This window comes from Talpa europaea (genome assembly GCF_964194135.1).
Source record: "Talpa europaea genome assembly, chromosome: 1".
Lineage (NCBI taxonomy): Eukaryota > Metazoa > Chordata > Mammalia > Eulipotyphla > Talpidae > Talpa > Talpa europaea.
The window spans coordinates 59,788,891-59,801,522 of NC_140073.1; the positions used below are offsets into that span (position 1 = coordinate 59,788,891).

Genomic DNA, 12,632 nt, shown 5'->3' on the forward strand with positions numbered 1-12,632 from the left:
AAAAGCCTTTACACAGCTAAAGACTGTGATTAAATGAAAAGATATACCACTGAGGAAGAGAACATATATATATGCATCATACATGCTACAGTGGCATAATGCCTAAAATATACAAAGAACTCATATAACTCAACAAAAATAAAACAAATTATTCAATCAAAAAATGGATTCAAAATTTAAATAGAAAAAAAGAAAACAAATTACCCAATCAAAAACTGGGTTAAAGAAGACATAGCATTGCCCAAAAGGAACATGAAAATTTGTTTATTGTGACTTAAGGAAAATGCAAATCTAAACTGCAATGAGATACCACCTCACACCTATGAAAAAGGCCCTTATCAAAATAACCAGAAACAGGGCCTCCCTGGTGGCCAATGGGTTAAGCGCAGCACTATGAAGCAATCTTCAGGCTCTGCAGCATGAGTTCAATCCTCAGCCAGCTAGTGAGCAACACACATGGCGCAGCAGACCTCTACTAGCTCACCCGCTGGTCCCCTCAACAGTGTATTTTACAATCTGTCTGTTCTACTCTCCACTCTGTCTTTGATGAATCCTCTCAACCCCCGCACCTCTGGTCTGTACCTCAGTTCTTGTATGCATAGGTAAATAAATCTTTAAAAAAAGCAGAAACAACAAGTGTTGGTGAGGATGTGGAGAAAATGGAACCCTCACACACGTTTGCTGGGAATTGTAGACTAATGCTGTCCCTATAAAAAACAGCACATAGGATTCTCAAAATAGTAAAAGTAGATCTGCCATTTGATCCATTCCACTCCAAGGCATTTACCTGGAGAATACAAAATCCCTAATTCGAAAAGATATATGCAGTCCAGTTTTCATTGCTGCATTATTTACAATAGCCACATTATGGAAAACTTACTAATCTTTGCTAGCCCAAACAAAGTAAATCAATACACATTTGAATTTCTTGAATTTATGTATGTTATGCATTGTGTTTTTTTTTTCTAAAATGTTTGTGTCCTTTCTTTGCTTTTTCATGTTAATTTATTTTCCTGAATGGTACAGTTTCTTCATAATTTTTTTAAAGATTTATTTATTTATTTATTTATTTATACAAGCACTGGGTACAGTCAGAAGCGTGGGAGGGTTAGAGAATTCACCAGAGCCAGAGGGGAGAGCAGAGCAGGCAGACTGACCAAGTACACTACTGAGGGGAGCAGCGGGCGAGGCAGGAAATGTCTGCGTGCCATGAGGGACCCTCACTAGGGGCTGGTGATCGAACCGGTGCTGCAGAGACTATGGGCAGCTTCGCAGCCCAGCGCTCAACTGCTGCGCCACCGGGGAGGCCCTTCTTCATAAATTTTTTAACAATTTGTTTTGTCATAAAATTTTCAAATATTTTCTGCAGTTGTCAATTACATTTTAATATATCAATAGTATGTTTTGGCTATTTCTGAATATTTTTAAATGTAATCTTTTGTTCATCAGTTGAGACAGCTTTGTTCTTCCATATTCTTATCTATTAAAAAAAAAAGGGTTGATCTACTCTCCAAGTTCCTTTCTGGATTTTATAACACTCTAGATAATGTTTTCTTGAACAAATGACAGTAGAATGCATTTGGACAGTAGAATGCATTATTGGGCTTTATTGGGTTTTTTAGTGACAGCTTAATCAAGTATTTAGTTATGGGTCATAGGTAACTGGCAAATAGATAAGTTCAATCCATTGTTTAATTTATTTTTCTCTGCTATTCAAATTAAGGTCTGACAAGGAACTCTAAGTTATACTCAGATTTGTAAACACGCTTTCTGGCAAAGAGAGTTGAGGAGTGAGTGCCCTAGTAAAAACAAGAGGTTTAAATCTTGTTTATTATTTTTCTTTAAGATAAATTTGGGGGCATGCTCAAGCAAGAGAAATTTAAACTTTTGGCCAACTCAACACTATTGCATCCATTAAGCCAAGCTGATATTTTGGTAATGAAATCAGGTAATTTTATGCTTATTGCTTCCTCAGGAAGGGAGATGAGAATTGGTTTGGGCCAGTACACTTTAATAAATGTCAGAGAAAAAATAAAGGGGGACCTTAGAAATACTTCATTTTCCTTGACACCATGAAAGACTCATATGGTCAAAAGCAAGCACGCCTCATTAAAGCAATGCTAATTCATCAAGCGTGAAGTGCCCTCCGTGTGTGGTGTGGAATAGCAGGCCTTGAAACTGCAGTAGTTACTAATATTTTTCATCCCCACTTCATGGCCCAGATATGTAAATAACTGAGAAATATAACACAAAATGTAAGATCTGCAGTTGCAATGTTTTAGTTGGCTAAGGTTATGGAAATAGAATTAAAAAAAAGCCTTGTGCCTCCCTGGTGGCACACTGGGTAAGCACAGCACTGTGAAGGTGTCCACAGCTCTGCAGTGCGGGTGTCACTGTTTAATGCCAGAATTCATGTCACATCTGACTTGGGTTCTGATGATTATCTCTTCACTACCTACTGGCATTGAACGTCAAATATGCTTTATTTGGTGATTGGAACTGAAGTAGATAGTTTTTCAATGTTAGGACTTATATTAATCTGGCTAGAAGTTGAGCTGTGGTTTTTGTAGATTTAAGTTGATTAGGGGTATGAGCTCATTAACCATTTCATCCATTAAATCTTTTATTACTACAAATTGATTACATAGGTAAATTATTTTTATTTCTTTGAAGACAATATTATTTTTAAATTGAAATGTAGTGTTTTTCCTCAAGTGACAAATGGCAGAAATGTTGTCTTCATACGTCATGTAGTACTAGTAGTTCCTTGACTATTAGATTCATTTGAAATTGCCAATATTTAATTCAGTGGGAGATATTTTGAGGGAAACGTCTCATTATTTAAAGAAAAAAAAAAAAAACTGTTTACCAGTCCCTCCCTGGTGGCACAAGGTGCAGCAGACCGCTCTTGACTTGCAGACAGCTCCCCTCAGGAGTGTATTTCAGTGGATCCACCTGTTATGTTCCCCACTCTGTCTCTGGTGGGTCCTCCCACCCCCCACACCTCTGGATTGTACCCCACTTATTGTATGCATAAATAAATAATTTTTTAAAAAAATGTTTACTAGTTAAAACCTAGTAAACTTGGGCCTCCCCGTTGGCACAGTGGTTGAGCGCTGGGCTGCGAAGCTGCCTGCAGCCTCTGCAGCGCCGGTTCGATCCCAGACCACTGGCAAGGGTCCCTCATGGCGCACAGACCTCTCCTGCCGCCCGCTGCTCTCCTCAGCAGTGTATTTCATCAGTCTGCCTGTTCTGTTCCCTGCTCTGGCTCTGGTGAATTCTCTCACCCTCCCGCGCTTCTGACTGTACCCAGTGCTTGTATAAATAAATAAATTAATTAAAAAAGAAAGCTATGTTACTTTAAAAAAAAAAAAACTAGTAAACTTTATTAAACATTGTTTGGGAAAACAAGATGTCATATAAACACTATTATATGATTTTCTGTTTGTGTTATAATTATGTATACAATTTATATATTCACGCACACACAAACAAACATGCTATAAACTAGTTTTAACAAAACTATGGAGCAATTACTTGTGATATTTTTCTTTTCTCCTTTTTGCTTGTTTGAATTTTCTTTATTGTATATAGTGAATAAGTACTGCTTTTAGGAAAAGAAGAAAAATGTAGAAACTAAAAAGTTTGATTCATAGATTTATAGGCCTTGAATAGAATTCAGGACATTATTTGTTAAGTCAGGGACTAATTTCTTCATTTGTGGAATTTCAGGCACATACACAAAAAACAATGTTCTTGCATTCTTTCCTTTACCCTTTTTTTAAAAGATTTATTTATTTTATACAAGAACTGGGGTTCAGGCCAGATGCACGGGAAGGTGAGAAGATTCACCAGAGACAGAGCGGGGAACAGAACAGGCAGACTGACTGGGGCGAGACAGGAGAGGTCTGCCGCACCATGTGGGACCCTCCCCAGCAGCCAGGATCGAACCAGCGCTGCAGAGGCTGCGGACAGATTCACAGTGCGGTACTCAACTGCTTGTGCCACCAGGGGAGGCTCCCTTTACCATTTTTGATTTTGAGAATAATAACCATTTTTAAATAATCAGCTCACTTATATATGACTTTGAAATTTGTGGTATATGATATGTCATGTCTATCACCAATTGAGTTCTTCAGATGTAGTACTAACAATGAAGAAGAGGGATGATGATAACTTCTATTTACTATTAACCAAGTACTTTGCTATTTATTTGGTTATTTTAATTCTCAAATACCTTCATTACATAAAAATTATATCTACAGATGAACAAAAGAAAAATACCTCAGAAACTTTGCAAATTCCGCTTCATACCCACAGATACCAAGTTTTTATACACATTTATGTTTCTCCAAAACTTGACAGATAGTGGCAACTCAGTAAAAATATATAATAGGTGAGCTAATTATGGAGTATATGGGTATTTCTGGACCAGAATTTTGTGTTTATCAGTGGTCTATTGATCCCTCAATTCACAATTAAAATCAGCTTTGTCACAACTAGTATTTAAATTTCAGCTTCTCTAGGCACATAAAATGGTTTTCTGTCAAGGAAAATATGCTCGCCATTGGTACCATCTGGATATCTTGTTACTTTTTTATGGAATTTTAAAATGGTTTCTCAAAAAGTGTGTTTATTTGAAACATCATCACTCTCCTTTATAGACCACACCCTCTCCACCATGCACTAACCTTTTATTTCCTAACTTAAATTTTAGAGTTACTTAACATTAGCTTGTTTATGCAACACTTTCATTAAAATTATCACATTGGACAATCCCTTTGTAAACATATAAGACAAATATTACTTTCCATTTTAGAGTTGAAGAGGCTAAGTCTTGAGAATGTCCTGTGATTTGTTTAAAACCATATAGTTCTCAAACCACAGAGTGAGACCTGAATGGGAGTTGTCTGACTCTAATGTTCTTCCCGCTATCTTATATGGCCTAGTGATATAGTTTGCATCACACTTTTAATAACCCACTATAAATTCTTATTTATCTTGAGTTTCTACTCCATTCTTATTGGGTCCTTTTGATACCTTAGTTTTTAATTGTGTGCAACAAAAGCTAACTCCAGAAGATGTTATTGAGATGTATTTCATGTAGTGTTTTGCCTATATTTTCTTCTATATATGTTATGGTTTCAGATCTTATGGTCACTTACTTTATCCATCTTGACTTGTTTTTTTTTTTGCATGGTGTGAAGTAGTAGCCTACTTTCATTCTTTTCTTTTAATATTTACTTATGCATACAAGAGCTGGGGCACAGGCCAGAGATGCAGGGGGTGAGAGGATTCACCAGAGACAGAGTGGGGAACAGAACAGGCAGACCGATGAAATACACTGCTGAGGGGAGCAGCGGGTGAGTCAGGAGAGGTCTGCTGTGCCATGTGGGCAGCTCCCTTGCCAAGGATCAAAGTTGTGCTGCAGTGGTTATGGATAGCTTCATAGGTTGTGTCTTAACCCCTTGCACCACCAGGAAGGCCCCTACTTTCATTCTTTTGCATGTGGTGGTCCAGTATTCCCAGCACCATTGCTCCTTTGTCAAAGATAAGTTGTCCATACATGTATGGGTTTATGTCTGTTTTTTTCTATTCCATTCCATTGGTCTGTGTGTCTGTTTTTATTACAGTACAATACTGTTTAATTATTACAGCTTTGTAGTTTGAGTCTGGGAGTGTGACACCTCCAATCTCCTTTTTTTTTTTTTTGTTAGAATCTTATTATTTATTTATTTATTTATTAGAATCTTTTTTTTCCCTATTTTTTTTTAATCTGGCTGTTATCTCTCTTTTTTTTAATAATAAATTTTATTTTTATATTCCCCATACAATTTCAACCTCTCCATTCTGACCCCAATCCCTCCCCTCCCTCCCTCCACCCCACAAAAAGTGTCTCTGGTTCATAATTTTTGTTGATTTTCACTTTCTTATAGTTATTCGATTTCCTGGTCCCTTATTTAAGTTTTCTAGATTCCTGCTATCAGGAGAGCTTTGGGTATTCGTGGTTTTTGTTTTTGTGGCTCCTTCTGCATTTCATCAATATGTGTTCTATTTCTTTGAAGAATGCGATTGAGATTTTTATTGGGATTGTGTTGAATCTATCCCCAAAGCAAACAAAGTGAAGGAAAATATAAACAGCTGGGATTACATAAAACTAAAAAGCTTCTTACAGCAAAAGAGACATAACCAAAACAAAGAGATACTCGATTCATCAGGAGGAAATCTTTGCCCTCCATACAACTGAAAAGGGACAGATCAAACAAAAACAAAGTAAAATAATACAGTCGAAAAAGGGCAGGGTTGTTAAACAGACACTTATACAAAGAGGAAATGCAAGTTATCAACAAGTATCTTAAAAAATGTTCAAGATCATTTATAATCAGGGAAATGCAAATCAAAACCACAATAAGATACCACCTCACACCAGTGAGAATGGCACATACTTAAAAAATACTAGCAACAACAAACATTGGAGAGGATGTGGAGAAAAAGGAACTATCCTACTCTGCTTGTGGGAATGCAATGTGGTCCAACCACTATGAAAAGCTGTGTGGAGGGTCCTCAAATTACTAAAACTGGAGATACAATATGACTCAGCAATTCCACTGCTAGGTATCTGTCCAAAGAACACAAAAACATTAATTCAAAAGGATACATGCACCCCTATCTTATTGCAGTACTATTTACAATAGGTAAGATATGGAATCAACCCAAATGCCCAAAAATAGATGCCTGGATCAAGAAGCTGTGGTATATATAGATACAATGGGATACTATATAGCAAAGAAAGATAAACTTATGCCATTTGCAGTGACATAGATGGACCTGTAAGGGATCATGATCAGTGAAACAAGCCAGAAGAAAAAAAATAATCAGGAGGAATATAGGTGAACCAATTAAGGGATCAAGAATAAAAAAAATAAATTAAAAAAATTAACCAGCAGCTATAAATCAGAGACATTCTACAGGGGAGTGAAGGGGAGAGGATTAAAGCAGGAGAGGAAAGAGCAAAAGGTACTATAGTGATGGTTCATAGGTGTCTTGATGGTGAGAATCTTGAGGGGACTACACTTGAGAAGAGAAAGCAAATATTATACAAAAATGAACAATGATATAAAATATATATATAAATAAATTTAGATTAAAAAATCTAACTCCAGTTGCTATAAACAGGTAAATAATATGCTGAGAGGATATTGGATAACTGAAAAATTGTGAAGAAACATTTTCAAAAATAGCTAAGAACAAGGGAAGAAGGTAGTGGTTATGATATATCACACACACACATGCATATGACTATGTAATGTATATACATATATGTACACACATGCATATGTATGTATATACATATATGATATGCCATAACATATGGTTGTGTATGTCATAACATATACACACACCATGATATCAAGCTCAGGATGTTCTTGAACATCAGAAATTCTACTCTTGGCTTTGCTGCTCCTAATAAGTGCATGTTTTTACTGCAATTGGTGTTGTTAACCACTAAAATGGTTTTCCCTTCTCATTACTTTCTTGTGCCATTGTCTCTTGTTGTGTTGTCTTAAATAGATATGTTTTCTGGGTGAGCACTGATTATGCAATCATACACTAGCTTCAGTGGAAGTTGGGAAAATATAACAAATGTTTATAGCCTCTCTCACGAAAATTGAGTTATTTTTCTTACCATGATTTATAAAGCATACATCACCAAACAAAAAAGAATTTGAAATAATTGAAAGGGCCACTCAATGACCAAAAAGAAGACCAAATCTCCCTACTGATTTCAATTTAGTTTAGTGTTATTCTTTTACAATTCAATGAGTTTTAATAGATTCTCAAAGTTTTACATCCATTACCACGATAAATTTTAGAATAGTTTTATCAATCCCAAATAAGAGACACATTTCAATTCCAAATATGACTCAATTGTCACTCAATTGCTCTGCCACAATCTGAAGGATCTAAATTTGTCATGTAAATTTGTCTCCTCAAAGAAATTTGTTTTCAATGTTATCCTCTAATATTTCTTTCAAATGACTTAGCTTCATTAAGGCCTGATAGTAAGTAATGATGCTTTAGAAATATTTTGAAAGCATAGAAATTCATTTAGCATCTTTCGATGTCTTTGGGTTTCATAATTTCATGGTATTTTACTCTAAGAATTTCAAATACTTAATAAACAATGTTTCTAAGTTTGAGTAACCCTTTCCTGTGCAGTATTTTTGAACAGTGGCTCCGAAGGCACCGACCTCTTCAAGAAGTTTATCCAGAAGCCAATGCACCCATTGGACATAACCGTGAATCCTACATGGTCCCTTTCATACCACTGTACAGAAATGGTGAATTCTTCATCTCATCCAGAGATCTGGGCTATGAATACAGCTATCTACAAGACTCAGGTAAAGTTCAATTTCTTTCCTATAAATTACTGAACCTACTGTGACCAATTTATTTTGAGAGACTAAAAATTCTTAGGAATTAAAATGTTATCCCCGTACCCTTCAAATTGGGAAAATGCATTATAATTCTTAATTTATTTTTATTTATTATTACATGAAGCAGGTTTCAAGCATCTTTCAATTCATATTTATTATGCTTAGAATAGAATATTTTGTGCTTGGTCACCATGAGAAAAAAACTCGACTTAAAATAGGAATGGAATTCTTTTGAGACGTGATTATCGGCTGACTATTATGTGAATTTGGGAAATTTTAATTCAATTATCTTATCTCAGTTTCTTAGTACATCCAAATCTTCAATTACATGGCCGGTTGTTCCACTCAGTTTATTCTGTATTCATGACTTTCTCTTGAATTTTTCCTCTCCTGTATGTCTATTTTTAAATTTTGAAATTCCACTTTAAATTTTGAAATTTATCTTATTTAGAGCTTCACTTACTGCCTCAGCTCATTGTTTTTATTTCCCACAACACTCATTTGTTTTTTCTGAGTCTTTTATTTATTTGAATTTCTTTGTCATTGCAAATCTAAACTATGTGTCTTATGGGAAAAATACAGCATCCATGTCCATATCTATCAGTTTGGTCTCTGGTGTTCTGTGCTCTCTCTCTCTCTCTCTCTCTCTCTCTCTCTCTCTCTCTCTCTCTCTCTCTCTCTCTCGCTCTGATGCTATTTATTTGAGGAATCATGTTGCCACTCATTGGATTTTTCCTTCTGCCCATTATTAGCTCTGGAACCTAGCTGCAATATCTAGAACTTCTTCCAGGCATGGCTTATCACCCCTCACTGGTCAAAGTTCTCATCTATTTAGGAAAGAGGTTTTGAGGTCTCTGCAGGTCCAAATGGGCACTGGCAGGAAATCTTGAGAAGTTCTCATGCTTCTTCTGGTTGGGGGAGGGCACTGACATTGTCTCCTAAATCTCACTTTCTTAACCTGAAATATTGGGATCAGAATACCTGAATGAGTTATTTTGATAATTAAATGACTGATGTATTAAAGATTCTTGTGTGGTATAACACATTAACAGTTTTGGAATCATCTTTGAAACTCACTGCTAGGTTAGCAAGAAAATTTGTGATAATATTGATTTTAAATCCAATTAAAACTAAAATTAATGGTGGTAACTATTATAATGGCAGCTGTTAAGACTGAGATTCAAGTAGTAATACAAAATCTTAGTATTAAACTAAATCTGGGGATAAACCTAAAAAAGGAGGTGAATGACTCTGTGTCTTTTAATAGGCAAATTCAGATTATTTAGATTTAGTGATTATTGATATATGAAAGTCTTCTGCTGACATTTGGTCCTTAATTTTTTTTTTTCATTCAATCTATTTCCTTTTTCAGTTCTTTGTGTATTCCTCTCTTTGGTTTAGATACAAGTGCTCCTTTCAATATATGGGTGCAAATGCCTTCATTTTCTTTTTGTCTGAGCAGTTTGTGTTTGTTTTTGTTTTTTATTTCCCCACATATCTGTATTTATCTTTTTCTTACATCTGGGTCCTTGGTGCATTAATAAATTTAACGCCACTAGCTAATCCATCATTTGATGTAGTCTGCTTCCCTACCTTTCAGGGATTTTTTTTTTTTTAAAATCTGAAAAACTGATTTCTCCATCATACAACTCTTTTTAAATTTAAAACTCCAGGGCCTCCCTGGTGGTGCAGGCGGTTGAGCACAGTGCTGTGAAGCTGTCCGCAGCCTCTGTAGTGCCAATTGTATCCCCACAGCCCTCGAAGCAACCCACATGGCTCCACAGACCTCTCCTGTCTTGCCCGCTGCTCCCCTCAGCAGTGTATTTCATCAGTCTGCCTGTTCTGTTCCCCACTCTATCTCTGGTAAATCCTCTCACCCTCCTGCGTATCTGGCCTGTACCCTGGTTCTTGTATAAATAAAATAAATCTTTAAAATAAATTTAAAACTCCAGTTACTAGTTTCTGTTCATTAATTATGTTTCTCATGACATACATTTGTCTTTCTGAATTGTGTTGTGTCTCTGTTAAGATTTTAGTTGTTTCTCCAATATCACTTACTTGGTTTTCTGAATGTTTTCCATTTCTTTGAATTCCATTATAATGGCAAACTTGAACTCTCTATCTGATAGAAAGTTAAAATCTTCCATATCTCTGTTGTTTAGTTCTAGAGAATTGTTCTTGTTTGTGGTGTCATATTCCCTTGATGTCTCACATTGCCATGTGTGTAGGTGTTTTTTTTTTTTTTTTTCCTGATCATTTTGCTGTTTTAGATCTTAGAAGTTGGAACTACTTCCATCTTTCCAGCTGGTTGTGTTGTGTTTTTTGTATGATTATTGCTGCTTGGACTTCTCAGATCTTTCACAGATCTGAGACCTGATATTATAGTTGCTGAGTCAAGGGGTGGAAGACTGGCTTGGAGGTGTCACATCATTAGTGTGAATAATGTAGGGGGCAGGCTACAGTAGTATTGTCAATATCCCTACTTTCTGTGGATCCAGGCTCAAGGCTCTACAGTCTCTGTGCATTATCAATATATTACTTCCATAAATACAGAGATAGTTCTAATGTTTTGGGGACTTTTAAGATCCTACTAAGATTAATGAACATTTTCCATTGTGATAGCTGTCATTGCTTTTAAAATGATTAAAACACTGTATTATTGAATGATTAATGACATAACAATTTTCTTTAGATCATTTGGATTATTATAATATCAGTGTATGGAAATGTGAAAATAGTAGTTAGAATTTAATTAATGCATGTTATCTACCAGGTGTTATGTAACTTGCAGATCAGATAGTACCTAAAAACTATAATACCCCAATAAGGTGGTATTGTTTACTAATTTCCCAATGAAGATGAGGCTTAGTTGTATCAGTGGTAACTTTCCCAAGTTCTCATAGCTATTAAGTAGCAGAGCTGACACTCATACCAAAGTGCCTGACTCTAAAGTATCATGGAAAGATGATGATAATGGTGGTGGTGATGATAATGATGAGATGATGTTGATACTGACAGTAATGGGGATAAATATGGTGCCATTAAAAACACTGAGATGTAAATCTATTTCAGACCCAGACTTTTTTCAAGACTACTTTATGCCCTACTTGGAACAAGCAAGACGGATCTGGCCATCACTCCTTGGTGCTGCTATGGTGGGTGCGCTGCTTACAGCTGTGCTGGGAGGTCTCACCTACCAGTTATGTCATCACAAGAAGAAGCAGATCCTTGAAGAAAAGCAGCCACTCCTCATAGAAAAAGGGGATTACCACAACTTGTATCAGACACATTTATAAGGGCTTAGGCAATAGAGTTGGGCTTTAAAACCTGATCTCATTCTAACTCAAGTTATATTCAAGTCCCCAGTGATGTCCGGACAGAAATTCTTTGTATTTTTCTGTAAAAACCATTCTCGGAATTGTAATATAATACAAAATGTATCCCTCTTCCAATACCAGTAGAGTTTGCCTCGTTTTAATTTCAACACTTTTACAATTGTCCTAGAGGCTATATTTCTAACAGAAAGATGCCAGTTGTTAATAATTGATATATGTATCTGAATTAAAGTGCTATTATAAAAGGTGGGAATGAGTTTTGATTTTTTTCCTCCTGATTATCTAATGGAATGTTTTCTTTTCAGATATATATATATATATATTATAAATTATATGTATTTACCATTGTTTTACAATACTATATAAATTTAGGAGGTACAGTTTCATCTCTATATGTTATGTATCTTGCCTCACCCACCACCACTCCAAAGTTGGAGTGCCATTTCCATTATCAGGTTTACTAATCTACCCTTTCCTTCCATTTCCTTTCCCTCTGAAAAAACACTCCATTTTTTCAGAGTCTGAGTTATTTTTGTTGTAATTTTTTAGTTTGTTTACTTTGGTTATTTATATTCAAAATACGAGAGAAAACATCTGGTAATTGCACTTGATATCATCACATCACATTCTATCCATTTTGTCACAAATGGTAAGATTTCATCTTATTTTAATAGAATAGAATTCCACATAAGTGTGACTTTATTTCTGGTCTCTCTATTTGGTTCCATTGGTCTGTGTGTCTGTTTTTCCTCCAATACCATACTGTTCTCATATTATGACTTTCTCATATAGTTTGAAGTTTGGAAGTGTGATAGATATGTCCATTCCCCTTTGTTTTTGTTTTAGGGCTTTGTCTATT

General features: G+C 35.7%; 1 protein-coding gene across 1 annotated transcript in view; it reads left to right on the top strand.

Annotated features, from left to right (window-relative positions):
* The window catches only part of TYR (tyrosinase), a gene marked incomplete at both ends in the record, with an annotated part of 73,039 nt that extends 61,305 nt beyond the window's left edge, over positions 1-11,734 (top strand). The window contains 2 exons of the mRNA XM_084249437.1: positions 8,221-8,402; positions 11,511-11,734. Of these exons, the coding sequence (XP_084105563.1) occupies positions 8,221-8,402; positions 11,511-11,734 (406 nt within the window). The remainder of the gene's footprint in view (positions 1-8,220; positions 8,403-11,510) is intronic.
* Positions 11,735-12,632: the final 898 nt, after the last annotated feature.